The sequence below is a fragment of the Elgaria multicarinata genome, chromosome 20 (assembly GCF_023053635.1).
Source record: "Elgaria multicarinata webbii isolate HBS135686 ecotype San Diego chromosome 20, rElgMul1.1.pri, whole genome shotgun sequence".
In the NCBI taxonomy this organism is placed as follows: domain Eukaryota; kingdom Metazoa; phylum Chordata; class Lepidosauria; order Squamata; family Anguidae; genus Elgaria; species Elgaria multicarinata.
In genome coordinates, this window is record NC_086190.1 from 7,317,101 (window position 1) to 7,338,136 (window position 21,036).

General features: G+C 46.1%; 1 protein-coding gene across 9 annotated transcripts in view; it reads right to left on the bottom strand.

Moving 5' to 3' along the window:
* The window catches only part of VPS13D (vacuolar protein sorting 13 homolog D), a 168,732-nt gene that overhangs the window by 82,433 nt on the left and 65,263 nt on the right, over nucleotides 1-21,036 (bottom strand). For all 9 annotated transcript variants that reach the window (XM_063145240.1, XM_063145235.1, XM_063145241.1 and 6 more), the window contains 10 exons: nucleotides 19,909-20,014; nucleotides 14,770-14,922; nucleotides 13,738-13,873; nucleotides 10,575-10,622; nucleotides 8,229-8,379; nucleotides 6,710-6,920; nucleotides 5,556-5,803; nucleotides 3,911-4,102; nucleotides 2,550-2,676; nucleotides 612-754 (listed from right to left, as the gene is read on the bottom strand). In XM_063145240.1, coding sequence (XP_063001310.1) covers nucleotides 612-754; nucleotides 2,550-2,676; nucleotides 3,911-4,102; nucleotides 5,556-5,803; nucleotides 6,710-6,920; nucleotides 8,229-8,379; nucleotides 10,575-10,622; nucleotides 13,738-13,873; nucleotides 14,770-14,922; nucleotides 19,909-20,014 — 1,515 coding nt within the window. The remainder of the gene's footprint in view (nucleotides 1-611; nucleotides 755-2,549; nucleotides 2,677-3,910; nucleotides 4,103-5,555; nucleotides 5,804-6,709; nucleotides 6,921-8,228; nucleotides 8,380-10,574; nucleotides 10,623-13,737; nucleotides 13,874-14,769; nucleotides 14,923-19,908; nucleotides 20,015-21,036) is intronic.

Here is a 21,036-nt window from a genome sequence, read left to right on the forward strand (position 1 = left end):
CAAAACCAGAACACGGACCATTGGATTTTGTGATGGATTTTAATCATAGAATCATAGAATAGCAGAGTTGGAAGGGGCCTACAAGGCCATCGAGTCCAACCCCCTGCTCAATGCAGGAATCCACCCTAAAGCATCCCTGACAGAGGGTTGTCCAGCTGCCTCTTGAATGCCTCTAGTGTGGGAGAGCCCACAACTTCCCTAGGTAACTGATTCCATTGTCGCACTGCTCTAACAGTCAGGAAGTTTTTCCTGATGTCCAGCTGGAATCTGGCTTCCTTTAACTTGAGCCCGTTATTCCGTGTCCTGCACTCTGGGAGGATCGAGAAGAGATCCTGGCCCTCCTCTGTGTGACAACCTTTAAAGTATTTGAAGAGTGCTATCATGTCTCCCCTCAATCTTCTCTTCTCCAGGCTAAACATGCCCAGTTCTTTCAGTCTCTCTTCATAGGGCTTTGTTTCCAGACCCCTGATCATCCTGGTTGCCCTCCTCTGAACACGCTTAAATAGTTTTAGCCACTCTAGATGCCAATCCTAGGGGGAAAACCCAGTTATCAATCAGGAAACGAACTGTTCTATATTACGACTTCAATTATTAACTGTAACGATACATACCAATATTATAAATAAGCCCTGGTCTGTTTGCTTGCTGGATCACTTTAAGTGCCCGGACGCCGCTTCCTCCATCCAGTGAGAAGCCCTGGCACCAGCCCGGCATACCTTCAGGATGGATTCCTCTCCCAACTCTCATTGTGCAACTGCAGCAAAGCAGAAGGACATGCCAATTTAGCAAACAATATTGTCACTTTCGATGAGCCTTGGTAGAATCTACAAACTGGTAAAAATTCATTAGGGTACAGCATTGCCTCTTTACGAAAGTCAAAGCTAAAAGGCAGCTGAGTAACCAGCAATGTCGTCCGTATCACACACTCCTTTAAGGCATAAAATATACCAAACCAGTCAGATCTGTTTACTATAAATAAGTCTCACGTTCTTAAAATAATAAATTCTTTATTGTCTGGGACAGAACTTTTTTTATATATTTAGGATGGGATTTTAAACCCTGGAAACGAATTGCCAAGTGCCAATTCTTCCAAACACTCTGATGAGACACTGAATCGCCTAGCAGCATTTTCACATCATCACAATTACTAGTTTCGTTTCAGTTAGAATCCATTACATATTTTAAGATGCCTCAGTCCACAGCATGTCTGACCCTTAATGTCTATGAAAGACACACACCCCAACAATACAAAGGTAAAGAGTAGGCTGATAAACACCTGTGTAAGAGGTGGCCAGGTACCACCTATATAGTCATTATAAATGTATTATACCTGACGTAATACTGTAGCAACTTCTCAACTATGCTGCTGACTATATTTATATCCCACCATTTCCCTCTTGCGAGGAATCCAAAATGGCTTATGTGGTCTCCCTCTGCTCCATTTTATCCTCACAACAACAACCCTGTGAGGTAGGTTAGGCTAAGAGTCAGTGATTTGCCCAAAGTCACCCAGTGGGTTTCCACGGCTGAGTGAGGACTAGAACCCAGATCTCCCAAATCCAATACTTCAACCACTGCACTGCACACACTCTATATTGCCACTAAACTCAATCTAGACTAAAGCGAAGTCCAAAAAAAGTCATGAAGTCTCTTCCTCCTCCCTGAGAAGGAAGCCTCCGATCTTGGAGGTTTCAGAGTATCCTATGCCTTGCCGGGCTACGCTAACAGGGTGGGAAGAGGGTCATGGAGGCAATCTTCGGCACTCCGTCCTCCTTTTACGAAATCATCCTTTAGACAGGCCTCTGAGCCTGTCTAGAGAGAGTGTGCTGATGGGGGCTGGGGCTGGACAGGCCATGGGAATTCTCATATCCTGGCCTCTTTTCTCCCCTCCCCATCCACTGTAACGCTGCCCTCTCTCTTTCTCCAAGACCATGTTTGCAATCTTGGGAAGCAGCCAGTGGCGGATCTGAACTTAAGAGTCCCCTTCCAAGGTCAAAGTGGTGTCTACGGCCTCGGGTGGAGGGCTCCAAACCATCTTACATTCCCATGATTAGACTAATTCTAGCTAACATATATGCCTCTGAAAACCAGGTGCTGGGGAATAGTTTTATTCATTTAGTTAGTTAGTTTAGGAGTTGCCCTATGTCCAAAGCTCTCAGGGTGACACACATAATAAACGTGAGGTGGGAAAGTGCTACTATGACCGTGTCCTGCTTCTCAGAGGCATCTGGATGGCCACCATGGGAATGCAATGCTGAGACCAGACAGGCTTCTGGCTTGATCCAGCATGACTTTTCTTATGTTCTGAACATTCATGTTCAAAGCACAGCAGGGAATTTTAAAGAAACAAAGAAATAAACCAAAACTACACTACCAATAATTGGGCTGTCTTCTACAGCATGGCTCACACCCATTTTTGTTGCTTCCATAAAAAGCCAAGTAATTAATTAAATTGTCAGCTTTCGGTATCACAGGCTAAATGCTATTAGACAGCACTTTGCTTGCGCATGTTTTTCGTGCAACTGTCCATCCCAACCCCTGAGGCTTACAGGTTTGGCTGTTCTTTGTCAGCATAACAGAAGAGGAGGGGACTTAGGCTCCTGGCAAGCTCATGTTCTTCAAACTGGCCTGCCCCGTCTATCTTGGCGTTATCTTGTCTGAAGATGAGCGGCAACCCTTTAAAAGCAATGGGATAAGATTAGAAGCAAAAGGGTAATATTATATATGTATTTTCACTTTAGGCCGCTGCCTGTGTACTTTTAATCACAGAACTAGATAGAACCACCTGTTCCAAAACAAGACATACAACGTATGTTATTTAAATACTGACCTGGTTTGCGTGATCATAACAACTGTCCGGGCATGTCATCCAAACCTCGGTGGCTTATTGGAGGAGGAAACATGCCCAGCTTTGAACAACATGACAAACCAGACCCGGGCAGTGATTATGGAAATCGTGCCCAGCAATTTGGATTTTGAGAACCGACCCAGTGACTAGTTTCGAACGACATGATAATTCACGATGGGTTAAATAAACCATTGTGGATTATTTAACCCATTGTAGGTTACTGTATCGTCTGTCAGGAATGATGGGTTATTTGCCCGCAGTCAGGGTTATTTAACCCATCGTGGGTTTTCATGTCATCTATAAGGCACCATGGTTTAATTCGCCCACCAATAGATTTGCTCATGGCAAAATGGGATCATATCGCTCTTCTACTCTAAATCCTTGAAGGTTTGCAAGATCAGTTTGCAAAATCACAGGCAGCTTCTCCTAGGCGGGAGGCACCCAATCCACTTCCAAAATCCTGCGCAATTTCACCTAGGGGACGGGAAATGCCGGGTGCACCAAATAGGGGCGGCACAAACAAACATTGTTCAAACTGGAGCTTTTTTCAAAAGAATGGCAAAGAAGACTTTCAAGCAATTTTGTCTTTTTAAAAATATGTGTATAAGTATGTATTAGATGTGTATACTTGGTCAATTCAGATTATATTGGTGTATGTATTTGCAATGTGTTGAATTTGGTATGTGTAATTTGGGTCTGTTTTTTTTCTTGTTTGCAAATTTTTAAAGAAAGGTATGTTGAAGCCAACAGATAAAAGCCACACCAATTCGCAATCTGTTAAAACGGAGTTGCAGCCACAGGACAGCAGAGTTCCTGCGCATTGCACAGGGCACTGCTACCTTGGCACACAGACAAGAGCATGGAATGCCATTGCATGCAAATTTAGACACAGGGTATTTAGAAGATGGATGTGGGTTCTTTGATGCCGGATATTCTTAGCATCAGCTGTCCTCTTTAATGACTCACTCTTTACAGATTGTACTTGAAGCCAGTACAAAGCAGACATCACATTTTCAGGTGAATGATCCTGACTAGAATTCATAGAAAGTTTGGCTAGATCACCTGTTTTGTTGATGAGCCAATACGGTGCTGAAATAAATATCTTTAAGGAGCCTTCAGCTCGACACACAATCCTTATAGTGAGATTAAACAGGCGCTTGTTAACATCATACAGCCGCATCCGCACCATATAGTTTTGTGTTCCTGGTGGTATCAGTAGCTCCTTGCAGTGTGTGAAGTTTTCTAAGGAGACCCCTGAAATAAAGGAGAAAGAAAACTTGTGTTCTTTCCTTGACAGTTCCCAAGAGGCACCTTTCCCCAGGTGGGTGAGTGGGGATTTCTTTTGGCCGTGTGGGGGCCACACAGAACACACAGCTTGGTCAATCGATGCCCCACGCTCACACCCAGGCACTGAGTGTTGCCCCCTTTCTAGATGTTAGCCTAAAGCTTCCAGATCATGTGATTCTATCCATGGGTCTCTTCACCTGTTGTCACGTGATCATTGAAGAGACCACATGGATAACTTTTGTGAACCGCCCAGAGAGCTTTGGCTATTGGGAGGTATAGAAATGCGGTAAATAAATAAATAAATAAATATCCCAAAAGGAGGATATATAAAATGAAGACAAAGGAAGTGCATAGCAGTCTCTTTAATATCAAGTACATAGCTCTATTTATTAATTAATTAATTAATTATAACACGTCTAATTGATGTATTCTGCAATCATCTGTCCTCTCCACTACCACCCTCCAATCAACACAAGATGACAAGTGGGACCTGCAATGTATACTCACCCCCTAGTGGGCTTACTTGTGGTCCGGATTCCAGCCAGCCATACCCTCCTCTAGCAGGCCATTCCATCCCCAGTTCCCCCCTCCTCAACTAACAGTCTACACGGCCTTATAGGCCCCCTTCCAACTCTACTATTCTATGATTCAACATCTCCTGGCTATTGAGCCTGCTCAGGCTTCAAAGGGCTGATTTTTTTTGGGGGGGGTGTCTTTTATTTTGTACTTCGGCATACTTCTGGGCTTCCCTGAGCATACTGATACCTACCCCTTGTTTATCAGGGACATGTCTTGTCTACAGTCTTGAGTTCATAACTGTTGTTATTATTATTATTATTATTATTATTATTATTATTATTATTATTTATTTATTTATTTATATAGCACCATCAATGTACATGGTGCTGTACAGATTACACAGTAAATAGCAAGACCCTGCCGCATAGGCTTACAATCTAATAAAGTTGTAGTAAACAATAAGGAGGGAAAGAGAATGCAAACAGGCACAGGGAAGTGTAAACAGGCACCGGGTAGGGAGAAGCTAACAGTATAGAGTCAGAACAAACTCAATATTTGAAGGCTATAGGGAAAAGAAAAGTTTTTAGCTGAGTTTTAAAAGCTGTGATTGAGTTGGTAGTTCTCAAGTGTTCTGGAAGAGCGTTCCAGGCGTAAGGGGCAGCAGAAGAAAAAGGACGAAGCCGAGCAAGGGAAGTAGAGACCCTTGGGCAGGCGAGAAACATAGCATCAGAGGAGTGAAGAGCACAAGCGGGGGAATAGTGTGAGATGAGAGAGGAGAGATAGGAAGGAAGTGATTCCCTTCTTTGGGGCCAGAGCTGCTTGCACTGGGACTAAACATTCCACAGCGTTCAATCGCATTTGTACCAGCAAGAAGCAGCGAAAGGGTGCGGTTTAGCCTTACCGAGCTCAATGTTCTGCGAGGTGTCGGCTGTGTGCAGCAGTGCCTCTTTGCCAGGTTTTAGTGTTCCGTTAATTGGCATCCCTTTAACATAAAACTCAAGTTCACAAGGTAGCAAGTTACAGATTACCACAGTTGGCAAAAGATAAATGGTGTGCCCAGGTTGCCTGAAAATCTGCTTAGCACTGTCAGAAAATATGCTGGAGGGCATGTAATCTGGATAATTCTCTTTCTTTATAGCGACACAAAACCTATAGAGAAAGACAGATGCACGTGAATAAACACCAAGCAGCCAAATTGCGTGGCTGAACTTTGTCCTTTGAAGCAATGCTATTATCATGGGGCCAGGTGCACCACAGAAGACACAAGCTGCTCTCTAACCGTTCGGCACCTCGGACCACTTTGCTGGGTGTCAAACCTCTCCATCAGTTTAATGATTTAAGCCCTCGCCAGCAGGGACAGAGAATGTTCTCTTCCCTAGCATCTGAAAAGCTTTTCTCCACTGAATGTGGTATTCTCAGTGGCAACAGTGGAGGGAGGAAGCAGCAGCCGGGCACCTCTCCACCGTGCCTGGGTCCAGCTCCAGCTCAGAGCCCCCTCCCTCCTGCCACCAACTGTCTCTGCAGAGGCCACCAGTGAGGGAGGAAGCAGCAGCCAGGCACCTCTCCATCGTGCCTGGGTCCAGCTCCAGCTGAGAGCCCCCTCCCTCCTGCTGTCAACTGTCTCTGGAGAGGCCACCAGTGAGGGAGGAAGCAGCAGCCAGGCACCTCTCCACCATGCCTGGGTTCAGATCCAGCTCAGAGCCCCCTCCCTCCTGCTGTCAACTGTCTCTGGAGAGGCCACCAGTGAGGGAGGAAGCAGCAGCCAGGCACCTCTCCACCGTGCCTGGGTCCAGCTCCAGCTGAGAGCCCCCTCCCTCCTGCTGCCAACTGTCTCTGCAGAGGCCACCAGTGAGGGAGGAAGCAGCAGCCAGGCACCTCTCCACTGAAGGCCTCGAAAACAAGGCAATTCAAGTGTGTCCCATTCCAAGGCCCCTGCTTCCCATTTCTCAATAAACTTTGCCAGCACAGCATCCTTCCCATCAGTACCAGGGCGGGGGGGGGGGAGGGGGGCGGAGAGAGAAGGGAGGAGTTGCAGCCTCCGCCAGACTCAATCACCTGAAGAATCGGCTGTTTTCAGACTCCATCGCATGGCACTCCCGTTTGCTGCTACTGACCTCCGAAGTCTTCTGAACGTTTGTCCAATGGATTGGAGATTTGCAGAAGAAAACTCCCATTCCCTTTGGCCTGGCCTGCAGTCGCCAGGATGTGAGATGCAGGGGAATAGCAAAGCAATCCCCTGGCATCACCGAAGGCAGCACGACAGGCTCTGTAAGCAAGGGAGAAAGGCGACACAATTTTTTTCAGAGCAGAACCTTTCTCCAAGAGAAACAATTCATAAACTTCTTCCTCTTCTAAAATGTGTTTCCTGGAAACACTTTCTTTTTAGCTCTGTGAAGGTATTAAAAACGTCCTCTCATTGAACAAGGCCACTTGGGCACAAACATAACCAGGTCTGAGAGATTCCGATGGAGGCAGGGCTGGGCAAATCATCTTTATGTGGAGGAGTCTCTTCTGGAAGAGATATTCCTTCCCAATTGGGGGGAAAGACCTCCTACACATATTAATAATGATAAACCCTCATGAGATAAGCTGGAGAGATTAATATGGAGGCAGATATGACAGAGGACCATCCCAAAGAGCACTCCCTGGAGTGGATGGAGAAGCACATCTGGCGGCATGAAATCCTTAGGAGGTCCTCCACCCCTACATTCCTAACTTGCCTCTAGAAGTCTTTGCACAGTAAGTCCCCATTAATGACTGGTAGGATTGGAACTGGAGAGTGAGAAGAGCCTTGTCTCCCCGTTGGGGTCTTACTACCATTTTGTGGGCCAAGCTGCCTTTGATCAGTGAGGCTTTGGCAGACTCGCTTTGGCAAGTGGCTCGCCCCCTCTTCCCATTCTCTGGAATGATGCTCATGGAGCTCCCTCGTTCCTTGTGACTGGGTCCATCTCTTTCGGTCTTGGCCTCTGAACGCACTTCCGTTGAAGAACCTGCTCTCCCTTCTCACGTCTCTGATGTAGGCTGCTTGTTTCAACTTGTGACCCCAATAGTACTGTCAACTCTCCCTGCCTGGTCTTTCGCTCTGGAATCTCCAGGCGCTCTGTGACATGCTGCTTAAGGCAAGGTGCAGGAGGGGAAAGCTTCAGTGTGTTCCACAATCACACTAGAACCATCACTTTGCCCACTTCTCCACCGTTGTGGGGAGTTTTCCTGCCAGACAACACGTTTCTCGATGGTGTAACAACTCCACTGTGGAGTTCTAAAACCACCGTTGACTAACATGTTGTCCAAACTGAGCCTAGATGTATTAAGTCTTTAATAGTGCAACCCTATGCATGTCTACTTGGAAGCAAATTCCCTGTGCTCAATGGAGCTTACTCTCAAATACATGTGCAGGCAGGCCTCTCTAGGAGTTGGAAGAGGAATTCCCCAAGCACAACTATCTTACACCCCCGTAACAGAGAAATGAACAGCTGGAAGAAAGTCCGTGCTGAAACACGCATCATCCGGAAAGCAAATGGGAACACACCCAGCCTGGAACACTGTAGCCCAGTGGGGTCTGAACCACACTTACTGTCAGGAGCTGAAGGGCTGTCTAGCCGGAGTTCCATAGGAATTTCCAGTTTGTTCTTTACAATCAAGGCTGAACGCACAGTTATCACTTTCCGAGCACTGCCTTCCATGGTAACAGCAAATACCACTCGGACTGGAGGCAACGAAGAAAACTGTAATATTTAAAAAGGAAGAAAATCGATGAAAACAATTTGCAAAAACCGTAGGACGTGTCCAAACTCTGGAACAGCAGCAGCTAGAACGGACCTTCGTGTATAGATTCCTTTTGGTAATATTTTTTTTCAGTTGTCCACATTTTTGTGTGCATTTTTTCAAAGGTGCAAAAGAAAAAAAATGAAAGGGTTTTCCCCAATGAATAAAGTATTTGGGGGGGGACATTTTTCCAAATATAATAATTTTGTATGATGGGGTGTTTTGTTTTTCTAATTGCACTGCAAGCTTTGGAAAAGTATGCATTTTAGATGTCTAAACGCATTGGGGTTTTTTGAGTTTAGGTATTGCAAATCTGGTAATTCTGCACTGAAAAGACAAGCAAATGAATTTCTCAGCCATCCTAGTGAGAACACAGCTTTAATTAAAAGTGTATCACCATCATCATCACCAACATGAGTGAGGGAGGAAGCAGCAGCCAGGCACCTCTCCATCGTGCCTGGGTCCTGCTCCAGCTGAGAGCCCCCTCCCTCCTGCTGTCAACTGTCTCTGCAGAGGCCACCAGTGAGGGAGGAAGCAGCAGCCAGGCACCTCTCCATCGTGCCTGGGTCCTGCTCCAGCTGAGAGCCCCCTCCCTCCTGCTACCAACTGTCTCTGCAGAGGCCACCAGTGAGGGAGGAAGCAGCAGCCAGGCACCTCTCCACCGTGCCTGGGTCCAGCTCCAGCTGAGAGCCCCCTCCCTCCTGCTGTCAACTGTCTCTGCAGAGGCCACCAGTGAGGGAGGAAGCAGCAGCCAGGCACCTCTCCACCGTGCCTGGGTCCAGCTCCAGCTGAGAGCCCCCTCCCTCCTGCTACCCACTGTCTCTGCAGAGGCCACCAGTGAGGGAGGAAGCAGCAGCCAGGCACCTCTCCACCGTGCCTGGGTCCAGCTCCAGCTGAGAGCCCCCTCCCTCCTGCTATCAACTGTCTCTGCAGAGGCCACCAGTGAGGGAGGAAGCAGCAGCCAGGCACCTCTCCATCGTGCCTGGGTCCAGCTCCAGCTGAGAGCCCCTCCCTCCTGCTACCAACTGTCTCTGCAGAGGCCACCAGTGAGGGAGGAAGCAGCAGCCAGGCACCTCTCCATCGTGCCTGGGTCCAGCTCCAGCTGAGAGCCCCTCCCTCCTGCTACCAACTGTCTCTGCAGAGGCCACCAGTGAGGGAGGAAGCAGCAGCCAGGCACCTCTCCACCGTGCCTGGGTCCAGCTCCAGCTGAGAGCCCCCTCCCTCCTGCTGTCAACTGTCTCTGCAGAGGCCACCAGTGAGGGAGGAAGCAGCAGCCAGGCACCTCTCCACCGTGCCTGGGTCCAGCTCCAGCTGAGAGCCCCCTCCCTCCTGCTACCAACTGTCACTGCTGAACTTTGCAACTAAGACTGTAGTGCCTGAATTTGCTTTCCTTTTCCCCCTCCTCCTCCTCCTCCCCCCCCAATCCTCTTTCCTTTTGTGTCATGTCTTTTAGATTGTAAGCCCGTGGGCAGGGACTGTCAAGAAATACTTTTGTAAGCCGCCGTGAGAGCCTTTTTTGGCTGAATGGCGGCATAAAAATCCTTAAATAAATAAAATAAATTAAAAAAAAACATTAACACCCTGCACTACTTCCAAGGAAGAAGCATACATATTTCTTTCCTTTTTATTGTCACAACAACCCTGTGAGGCAGGTTAAAGCTGGGAGAGAATAACTGGTCCACTGCAGCCCATGACTGAGTGGGTGGGGGGCTTTGAACCTGCACCTTCCCAGTCTTAGTCCGACACTATTAACACAGAGGGCCTGTTCAGACAACATGCTAAGCCATGGTTAGGCCGCTAACCCCTTTGCCGCAAATAGTTTGTGAGCGTGTTTAAACCACAGTTAACGGAGACACCATGGTTAAGAATGGTTCGCACAACCCGCTATGTCACGGTTCAGACGACACGCTAAGCCATCGTGTTTATCTTAAAACACTGAACCACTGTGGCCTAGCGGATCATCTGAACAGGGCCAGAGAGTGTTAAGAGTCTAACCACGACGGAAGCGCTGGCTCTCTGTTCTGTTTTCTGCTTTGCCAAATGATTTCATAATCAAATCAGATCAAACTCCAGTGACAGCAAGACACCATCATAAGGGCTCAATGACCACAATTAAAGTTGAAAGGGGTGGGAATAGAGAAGCATCGCTACTCACATACACCTGTGGATGAATGATATTTGTTCTATTAATTGGGCTGCCAACCTAGGAAAGAAAGATTGAAATGAGAACACAATGGTGGTCTTTGGGGAGCCTATCAGTTCCTTCAACAAGCACAATATTTCTCCGGCAAACAGCAGGCCCAAACAGCTAGCCATAGGAAGGGCTGAGAAGATTAGCAAGTAAAAGGAGAACACCCTGTTTGTTTTCTACCATTTCCACAGTCAATGAAGAAGTCCATTGTCAGAAATGTGTAAGAACTGTACATAGAAGCATCCCTTTGGCAAAGTATTATTTACCATATCATTTTGCTGCACTCAACAAAAATAAGATCCTAAATAATAGATATTAAATGGCAAAATACCTGTTTCTAATAGAGTAATAATAACTTTATTGCTTGGAGCCCTAGGCCACCACGATATACACAAAAAGAAAAATAGCACAATACAATCACATATTTATACATACACATAAATACACATATCCAACAGGATCAGATTCATTGCCCCGTTAAGCTGTTTGGGATTTGGCATGTATTTTCCTTGCTGCCAATTTTCCTTGCTTCCTTGATTTCGTACTGAAATCAAGATCAAGCGAGCTTTTGCCCTTCTGCTCTTTTGCTACCTAGACAGTGGTAAAAGCATCAGTGCCAGAAAGAAGAGCACATATCTGTTCTAAGAGGGATCTGTTTGACAGAGACCAGAGAATGATAGCTAGAAATCTATGCCTAGGATGATATGACTAGAAATGTATGCCTAGAGAGGACATCTTAGCAGGTAGCCTTTTTATTCTCCCAACATTTTAACAATCTATAACAATCTATAAATTATAAATAACATGGTTTTAAATTTGTAATTTTGCATTGCTGCTGTGTTTATCTGGTTGAGCTTTTATATTGTATTTTATATTATGGTTTTATACTGTTGTTTTATACTTTGAATGGTTTTAATTTTTGTGAACCGCCCAGAGAGCTCCGGCTATTGGGCGGTATAGAAATGTAATAAATAAATAAATAAATAAACAAACATCCTCAACCGCTCCAGACCTACAAATGCAAAGTCTTTGAAGGACTGGCATGTTACCAAATCTCCCCTCCAGAAAGGCAGAAGGCATCCATCATAGAATGCAGAATTGCCTGGCCAATAAACACTTGAATTAATTCATAGGTGCATCTCTACCAAAAGCTCCATGCCACCCTACCTCAAATCCCCAAAAGACAGGAACGTTTTGTGATGCTAACAGTCCCCTTTAATCCTATATCATCGGATAAAGCTACAATCTATGTCTCCAAGTCCACATCCAAAGGCTCTTTAAGGCTGCTTGGCCAGGCTTTTGTCTGCCCTGTTCCCTCCGGAAAGCCTACAAATGTAGTAAAACATTTTGTGTAGTGGAACAGCCACCTTCAACAGTTCTGCCCTGCTGTTCTGCATTATTGGTAGGACCAACAACATCGTGCTATAATTTTGCATCTTCGTAGTGGACAGTCTAGTCCCTGGAACGTACTGGCTCACGTCTCATGACCAAGAGATAGAAAGTGGTTTAAGATCTCTCCCCCTACCCCATGATGAGCATCAGATGAGAAGAAATAAGCTCAGTGGGCCTCACTCCCTCTGTCATGTTCCCAATCGCCTTCTAGGCATTGGGGGAAGCGAATGCCTATAGCAGGGAGCCCGGGTTCTACGCCTGGCAAGGAGCCTCTATAGACAGAGCCTTCTCCTCACTGCAGACATCCACCTTCCCATCACGTGCAGGGGAACGAAGCCGACAACGAAGATGCAATGGAGGCATCAAGCCAACGAACTCATCCCTCTCTTCCCTTCACACAGGTAAGGGCTGATTAGGTAGTTGCTGTGCTGGCTAGCTTTTCAGCGACCGAGCCACAGGAAATCAGGGCAAGGATTGTAAAATCTATTTTCAGTCATGGGACTGCAGCACCATTACCAACCCACAAATCTCTGGATTTTCCCTTCAACACCAACTTCAGCTTTCCTGATACAGCTAGTTTATCTGTATTTTATTTATTTATTTATTACACTTATATACCGCACCCATAGCCAGGGCTCTCTGGGCAGTTTACAGAAATTCTAAAATTAAGATAAAAACGAGTATACAAAATTTAAAATTCTAAAACACAGAACATACACACATAAAGCATTAAAAACCATTAAAAAACTAAACATGTGGGTAATTAAGATGCTTCAGAGGACCAACTTATGGTTTGAAGAGAATATCTCTGAATCTAGACAGTTCATCTACTGCTAAACCAACCTAGGCTAATCCTTCAAAACATAGCTTTTGATAACTTTTCTGTCTCCTGCGCCTTAGCACCAACGACAATCAGCTCTTCAAACAATTTATGTTAACGCTATTAACTTCAGCATTTTCTGAAGAGGGGAGACATGATAGCACTCTTCAAATACTTAAAAGGCTGTCACACAGAGGAGGGCCAAGATCTCTTCTCGATCCTCCCAGAGTGCAGGACACGGAATAATGGGCTCAAGTTAAAGGAAGCCAAATTCCGGCTGGACATCAGGAAAAACTTCCTGACTGTTAGAGCAGTGCGACAATGGAATCAGTTGCCTGGTGAGGTTGTGGGCTCTCCCACACTAGAGGCCTTCAAGAGGCAGCTGGACAACCCTCTGTCAGGGATGCTTTAGGGTGGATTCCTGCATTGAGCAGGGGGTTGGACTCGATGGCCTTGTAGGCCCCTTCCAACTCTGCTATTCTATGATTCTTTCTATCAGTAGTACACAAAGGGAAAAATGCATTTAATCTTGTGTTCACAGTAACTGCACCAAAGGTTTTGGTTTTTTCCTTATTGCCAGCAAGGGCTTCTTCCAGTATACCCCTGCATGTAAATCACCATTCTAATACATCATCATCACTATATTAATTATTATTATGTTGTTGTCATTATTATTATTATTATTGGTGTTAAGTATTATTAGCGATGCAAGTTTTCCTATGGACAACTGTCCAGAGAAATAACTGAGCCAAGGCCATATTACAATCAGCTGAGCCAAAAGTGTCAATGGCCCTTCTCTGCCAGTTGACCACATTTTATTTTATTTTATTATAAATAAATAAATACCATTCTTGATGGTTTCCAACAGTTACCATTAAAAAAATAAAAAAGAAGGTACTCAGAATAAGAACTTACAGTAGAGAAAGACGTGCTCTTGTCAGGGGCCGCATACCGGAAAAATATTCCTACTTTGTCTACGGACACTGGACTAACTGGTTCCCAGCCATTTACTCTCACTTGCAGCTGGTGAATCCGTAGATCGTGTGTATGCCTGTTAGTTTCAGAATAAGGCAAAAACGAATGAATCTGATTGTATTTATAACAGGGCCAGGTCTAAATTCACAATATCACCAGGGGGGGAAAGCATTATCTCTTTTTGTATAAATAATGTATACAATTTTCCAAGTAGAATGCAGGGGATAACTAAAAGCTGGTGCATAATATTAATACATAAAGTTATTCATTTTTACATAACTTAAATAATAACTGGGTGGAGTTTAGCAAAAATAATTGGGTGGAGTTTAGCAGCACCAGGCCTAGTGACAAAAATCTAGGTCACACGATCTCTGCCTTCCTTGGCAATAGGGGGAGTTAAACCGCGGCTGGATCTCCTTACCCCAAACGGCCACCACAACCCATGGGCTGTCTTAGGATTCACAAGTAACGAGAAGCCACACGGTGCCCCTGCTGTGCCCTGAGTATTCACAAGAAACCCCACAGGGAAATGCACCCAAAGCGGCTTCTTGTTATAGGCAAGGATTTTCATTTATTTATTTATTTATTACATTTTTATACCGCCCGATAGCCGAAGCTCTCTGGGCGGTTCACAAAAAATGATTTGCTCTCATACCAAACAAGGAAGCTCCAGCCGCACCTCTCCTGGCATGCCAATGCAGCATCAACATCAAGCTGAGCCACTGGCCAGGACCGCTCCTATTTTTCACAATTCATAATCAATAAGGCAAGAAAACCGGTTTCTTGGGAAAGCACCAGCCAAATCTTGCACAAAAAACAAACGATGCATGTTACATTTCAGTCTTGGCTGTCCTTATCCTGAGGACTGGGGCCATATAAAATGCTGGTTAAAATCAAACTACAGTTTCTCAGTCCACATCTTACAATGGCAGACAAAGTGATAAATCCCAATGGGATCCCAATACACATCACCTGTGTCTCAGTTTTCCTTTGGCTTCAAATGCAAATGGAACCTCTTCGCCAGTGAGAACTTCGTGCCACTCACTGACTTTATGTGCACCATCCAGAAACGTCCCGTTTTCTTCTGGGATGGCTCCAGGGCTTCCACTGTGAGAGAGTGCAGCACTACAATCAAGAATTACATGAAGCAGTCAAGCACTGCATGAACCTTGCTCGGGCATCTTAATAAAAAGAAATGCATTCTCGGTGAAAACAAAAATAAGCATTAAAGAGTTATGGCCCTTGATGAAACTGACAGAAAAAAGGCTGAAACAGACAATGCTTTCCTGGTTGCATCTGTGCACATGCCAGGGAGCAAGAGCGGATCTGCCTCCCCATCCTGACCATGCAAGGGCACCTGCCCCACGTTAATTCGGTCCTCTTTAGCTTCGGAACCTCTACCAGTTGGATTCTAGGCACCCCGGTGGTAACGAAGCCAAGCCCAAAGAGGCAAACATCACCAGACTCAAAAGTAAATTGGAACACATGGATCACTTTTAGAAAATTACCAAAAAAAAAGAACATTCATGTCATTGTTACATGAGCATAATTTAGAGGCAGTAGCTAAATCTTGTCGTTTTTTCCTGTATAATATTGCCAGGATTCGATCATTTTTGTCTGTCTCTTCTGCCAAGACGCTTGTTCATGCGCTGGTTATTTCTCGGTTGGACTACTGCAACCTTCTTCTCACTGGCCTTCCTTCTTCCCACATCAGTCCGTTGGTTTCTGTTCACCACTCTGCCGCAAAGATCATCTTCTTGGCTCGCCGCTCCGACCATGTTACTCCGCTTCTGAAATCTCTTCATTGGCTTCCAATTCACTTCAGAATCCAATATAAACTTCTCCTGTTAACCTTCAAAGCTTTTCACGGTCTAGCTCCTTCCTATCTCTCCTCTCTCATCTCACACTATTGCCCCGCTCGTGCTCTTCACTCCTCTGATGCCATGTTTCTCGCCTGCCCAAGGGCCTCTACTTCCCTTGCTCGGCTTCGTCCATTTTCTTCAGCTGCCCCTTACACCTGGAACGCTCTTCCAGAACATTTGAGAACTACAAGTTCAATCGCAGCTTTTAAAGCTCAACTAAAAACTTTTCTTTTTCCTAAAGCTTTTAAAACTTGATGTTGTGCAGACTTTATACTGTTAGTTTTACCTTACTCTGTGCCTGCTTACCCTACCCTGTGCCTGTTTGCATTCTCTTCCCCTCCTTATTGTTCTACTATGATTTTATTAGATTGTAAGCCTATGCGGCAGGGCCTTGCTACTTACTGTTTTACTCTGTACAGCACCATGTACATTGATGGTGCTATATAAATAAATAAATAAATAAATAAATAAATAAATAATAATAATAATAATACATTATTAGTGGTGAAAGGGACTGCAGCAAAAATCTAAGACTAACAAAAAGGATTACAGTTGGCAACGTTTACTGTTTTCTCCCTCTCTCAAAATACTAGAGAACCTGGGGTCATCCCATGAAGATGATGGGTGGGAGATTGAGGACAGATAAAAGGAAGGACTTCTTCACACAGCGAAGAGTTAAGCTATGGAATCCGCTACCACAAGACGTGGTGATGGCCACCCATTTGGATGGCATTAAAAGAGGGTTGCATAAGTTCCTGGAGGCAAAGGCTATCAGTGGCTACTAGCCCTGATGGTTGTGTGCTATCTCCAGTATTTGAGGCAATAAGCCTGTGTGTACCAGTTGCTGGGGAACATGGGTGGGAGGGTGCTGTTGCACCATGTCCTGCTTTGTTGGTCCCTGGCCGACGGCTGGTTGGCCACCGTGTGAACAGGTGCTGGACGAGATGAACCCTTGGTCTGATCCAGCAGGGCTCTTCTTATGTTCTTAGAGTTGGCACTACAAATGTAGCAAACTGAGCTTCTAGCAACCAAATTAACACCCCACTTTGAAGATCAAGGGACATTCCCTTAGGGGAGTAACGTAGTGACACATGGGTGGAAACAGCGCACATAGGCCCCGGTTGTTTGCTCAATTTCCAGATTTTATCTGGGGAGGTACTCTCATAATCTGGCTCTAGGCCTGTAAATCCTATTCAATCATGGTCCTGTGTGGACATCCAATGCGCTTGGAAATGGGGCAGGTGGGGCAGGTGTGCTCTCACTCGCCTGCCAGATGTAGGAGAAGCACCATCGGTTCCAGCCCCCCAATCCCTCTTCAAACAGTATCATGCAGAGAATTAAAGAAAAGAATGTGTAGAGAAGCCATAAGATAAAACTTGCCTGAACAAATATTTTCTAGGTTGAAAGATCTTAGCTAATAAAAAGACACTGAAGTGTGGAATGCGTTGTCTGTTCCACAGGTGCCCACTTTGGCTGAGCCACTGCAACAGAGCAGGCAGGTACCCAAAATTTAAACTGAAGTCAATCTCTAACCGCACCTAGACCCCGTCTTGACGGCCTCGGGTCTGCCCCCCGAGGCCCCGGGATCCCGAATTGGTGCCCCTTCCCAGCATCTGCCTGGGAAGGAGCGCCAAATTGGCGTTGCGGCCACTGCCCCTGAGAAATGCTTTCATTGAATTGAGGTTTCAAGTGATGCCAACTGCAGTGCTGGATGGACGCTACCACAAGGTACCATTTGAATCGAGATTATGTATCTGTGGTCAACAACAAGTGGAAGACATAACACACTATATGTTAACTTGTTAGATCAATGTTCTTTTCACCCAAGGACGAGATCCAAACAGCCCTTAAGCACGACTCCACCATTCCAGCGACAGAGGGTCATTTGTGTGTATGGAGAGCCTGGTGAAATTCACTCTTCATCACGGCAGTTAAAGCTGCAGGAGCTATACTAGAGTGAACAGATTTAAAAGAGGGCAGGGCACCTGCAGCTTTAACTGTTGTGATGGGGAGGGAATTTCACCAGGTTCTCTGTGTATGCAGATGACACCTGCTGAAATGTCCTTTTCAATGCGGCTGTTGGAGATGCAGGAGCCCTGTCCTCCTTTTCATGTGGTCACCCTATTATAATGCCCTGTATGAGAATGTCTCCTTGTGTGCGTCCTTGCATCCTTGATTACTAATATAAACAAGAGTCCTGGCTCCAGCTGTCTGTGTCGAAGTTAACTCTCTGTAACTTACTGTCAGGCCAAAGGTATTGTTTACAGGACTGTTTAGCATAATTAGCTATGCCTCAGTGTTATGTTCTGATTGGTTAATGCTGCTACTGGGCCCTGCCCCTTGAAAGCTTTAATACTGTACCATATTCCCTATGTCTTTTGTCTGATTGCTCCCTTTGAAGAGACCAGGCCTTGATTACTAATCAATAAAGCGCTTTTGAACCCTCTGTCGCTGGAATGGTGGAGTCGTGCTTAAGGGCTGTTTGGATCTCATCCTTGGGTGAAAAGAACATTGATCTAACAAACTTGCCCTATGGATAGGGACCCAAGAGAGAGACTCCTGAAACCGCTGCTGACACATGGAGGCAGGAATGCCCAAGCAGAAACAGTTCTCTTCCTCCTTAGTGATACCAACAGTTATGTCACTCATAAGGTGGCCCTGTTTGCACTGGCAGCGAAAAAGATTAGGAAGAGAGAACTTGATAAAATTGCTATAAACTGCCATGGAGACTCAAAGTGCTGAGCGAAATGAGAGCTGTAGTCATAGTAAATTTAAGCTTGTCTGTATGGCGCTCTTGGTTATTTTAAACTGTTGTGTACTTTTATAGTTGTATGCTTTTCTATGGATGTATTTGTCATGGCCTTCGGCTAGCACAATAAACTGATGATTGATTGATTGAAATTGGAGTTGCCGCTGGCAGAAGAGAAAAGAGGAATGGGGCAGCCAGCTCTCCTCCCTCTGAGCTCGCTCCGGCTGCCCCATCCCTCCCCCCCCCGCTTTTTTTAAATTTTTAATCTTTAGATGCGAAGGTTCGCATTTACAGATTAAAAATAAAAAGGGGTGGTGGAGCGGAATGGGGCAGCCAGAGCGAGCTCAGAGGGAGGAGAGCCGGCTGCCCTGTTCCTCTCCCCTCCCTGGTACTTGTCCCAGCAGCACCAGGAGCCTCCCTCCTCCCACCCCCACTTTTAAAAAAATATTTATTTACAGTGTGGAACCCAGAGCTTCCTGTCCACCCCCTTCCAACACCCCCGTTAATTCTTTTTCTTAAAAAGGCTCCACAGAGGCACAGAGCCTGGCTTCAAGCTAAAAAAAGTCGGGGTAAGTACCCAACTTTTTGAGTGTGGGGCTTTGGGGCTTTGCCCCTGGATCCCTTCGGAGTGGCGGCTGCGTCATGTAGATCACCTGCTGCCACTCCGAAGCTACCCTGGGGTAAAGTGCCCATGTAGACGAGCCATGTAGATGAGCTCAGGTGGTGGTGGGGGGAATGCCACGAGTGCGGAGCAAAACAGACCCATGCCAGTAGCAACATCTTGTTTTAGGGAGATGCACACCAAATCTCGATAAAATAGTTAAGAACAGAGACACCACACTGACAACAAAGGTCCGCATAGTTAAAGCAATGGTATTCCCTGTAGTAACCTATGGCTGCGAGAGCTGGACCATAAGGAAGGCTGAGCGAAGGAAGATAGATGCTTTTGAACTGGGGTGTTGGAGGAAAATCCTGAGAGTGCCTTGGACTGCAAGAAGATCCAACCAGTCCATACTCCAGGAAATAAAGCCAGACTGCTCACTTGAGGGAATGGTATTAAAGGCAAAACTGAAGTACTTTGGCCACATAATGAGAAGACAGGATACCCTGGAGAAGAGGCTGATGCTAGGGAAAGTGGAAGGCAAAAGGAAGAGGGGCCGACCAAGGGCAAGATGGATGGATGATATTCTGGAGGTGACGGACTTGACCTTGGGGGAGCTGGGGGTGGCGACAGCCGACAGAAAGCTCTGGCGTGGGCTGGTCCATGAAGTCACGAAGAGTCGGAAGCGACTGAACGAATAAACAACAACAAAACATCTAATACTGCAGCAAGCCAGCCCACGTATAAAAAGGGAAAGAGAAAAATGAAATACTTGCAAACACATCAGCCCGTTTGCTTCGAGAAAAGGACGTCTCAAGGTTTGGTTAGTGGTGTGCGCATTTCAAAAACAGCTCAAGGAAAACCCTGGACCCTCCAACTCCCCTCCCGCAATTCCTTACCGGGTTGGGGTTGTTGTTAACGTGGCAAACCAGAGGGTGCAACCCGTGTGGTTCCGCAAAGCGAACGGCACAAAAGGGTGCCTGCGTTTCGACGTCTTCATTTCAGCTGCAACGGAAAGACAGGAAAGCAGTTAAGGAGTGACGACACGGATCCTGGCCTACAAGGCTTAAACCTCTCAGATGCTGCTCCACAATGGATGCTTTTTCCTGGCTTGGCTAGCAGCAGGCAGATGTCTTTCTCAGTTTCAATTGCCTGGGCTAGGAACCACTCTCCCCACAGAACTCCTAGCCAACAGAATAAAATGCAGAACCGCCTGACCCATTGCAAAGAGTATTTCCAGCTGAGTAGAGGCGTTGCAGGGCCCCTCTTACGGGGCAGCGAACCCTTCCTGTCACGCACTACCCCCCTCCCTCAAAAGACAAGATTTATTTATTTTGGCTTGGGGAAGGAGGGTGGCTGGCAGGAAGGGCTGGTTGTGAGTGACGGAAAGGTGCAAGCAGCAGCTCAGATCCAAGCCAACTCGAAAGAGATCTGGCCTGACTCAGAAATGGAGTCAGACTTTTTGAGTGGGAGGGGAGTTCATGTTTCAGGCAACGCCACCTAGTCCCTCTTTCAGAAGTGCGCCTTTCAAAGCCGGTAAAAGGAAAACTCTCACATCACCAGACTCTAAAAGAGTTAATAGTGACTATTTCTCACCGACTGTGCCAATTCAACAAGGATCAACAGCCATCTTCACAAAAGACGGAGTGTCTCTCTGTCTCTCTCACTCACATGTACATTTACATACCTTAATAAAAGGTGGTTTTGAAAGCATCTCAGGCAACAAAGGTAGTGAGGATGCTATTCTTTCGCCAACCGTTGGCTACAACCCTGGAGCCATTATGAGGAATATGAGCCGCTACCCACGATCATCCTACAAGTGCCGGCAAAGCCTTTCAGAGATGCTGAGAACGTCAGTTTATCCCACAGCTGATGAACCAGCAAAGGGGAGTACTCAGTCCTGTGTGCAAATAGCATTGCCTGCAAGCATTCCCTCACGTGAGCGAAAGGAGTGGGCAATTCTCCTGAGAGACCCTGATCTGCAAAGGTCCCAGAGCTCAACACGGGTCATTCAGCTCCTGAGCATT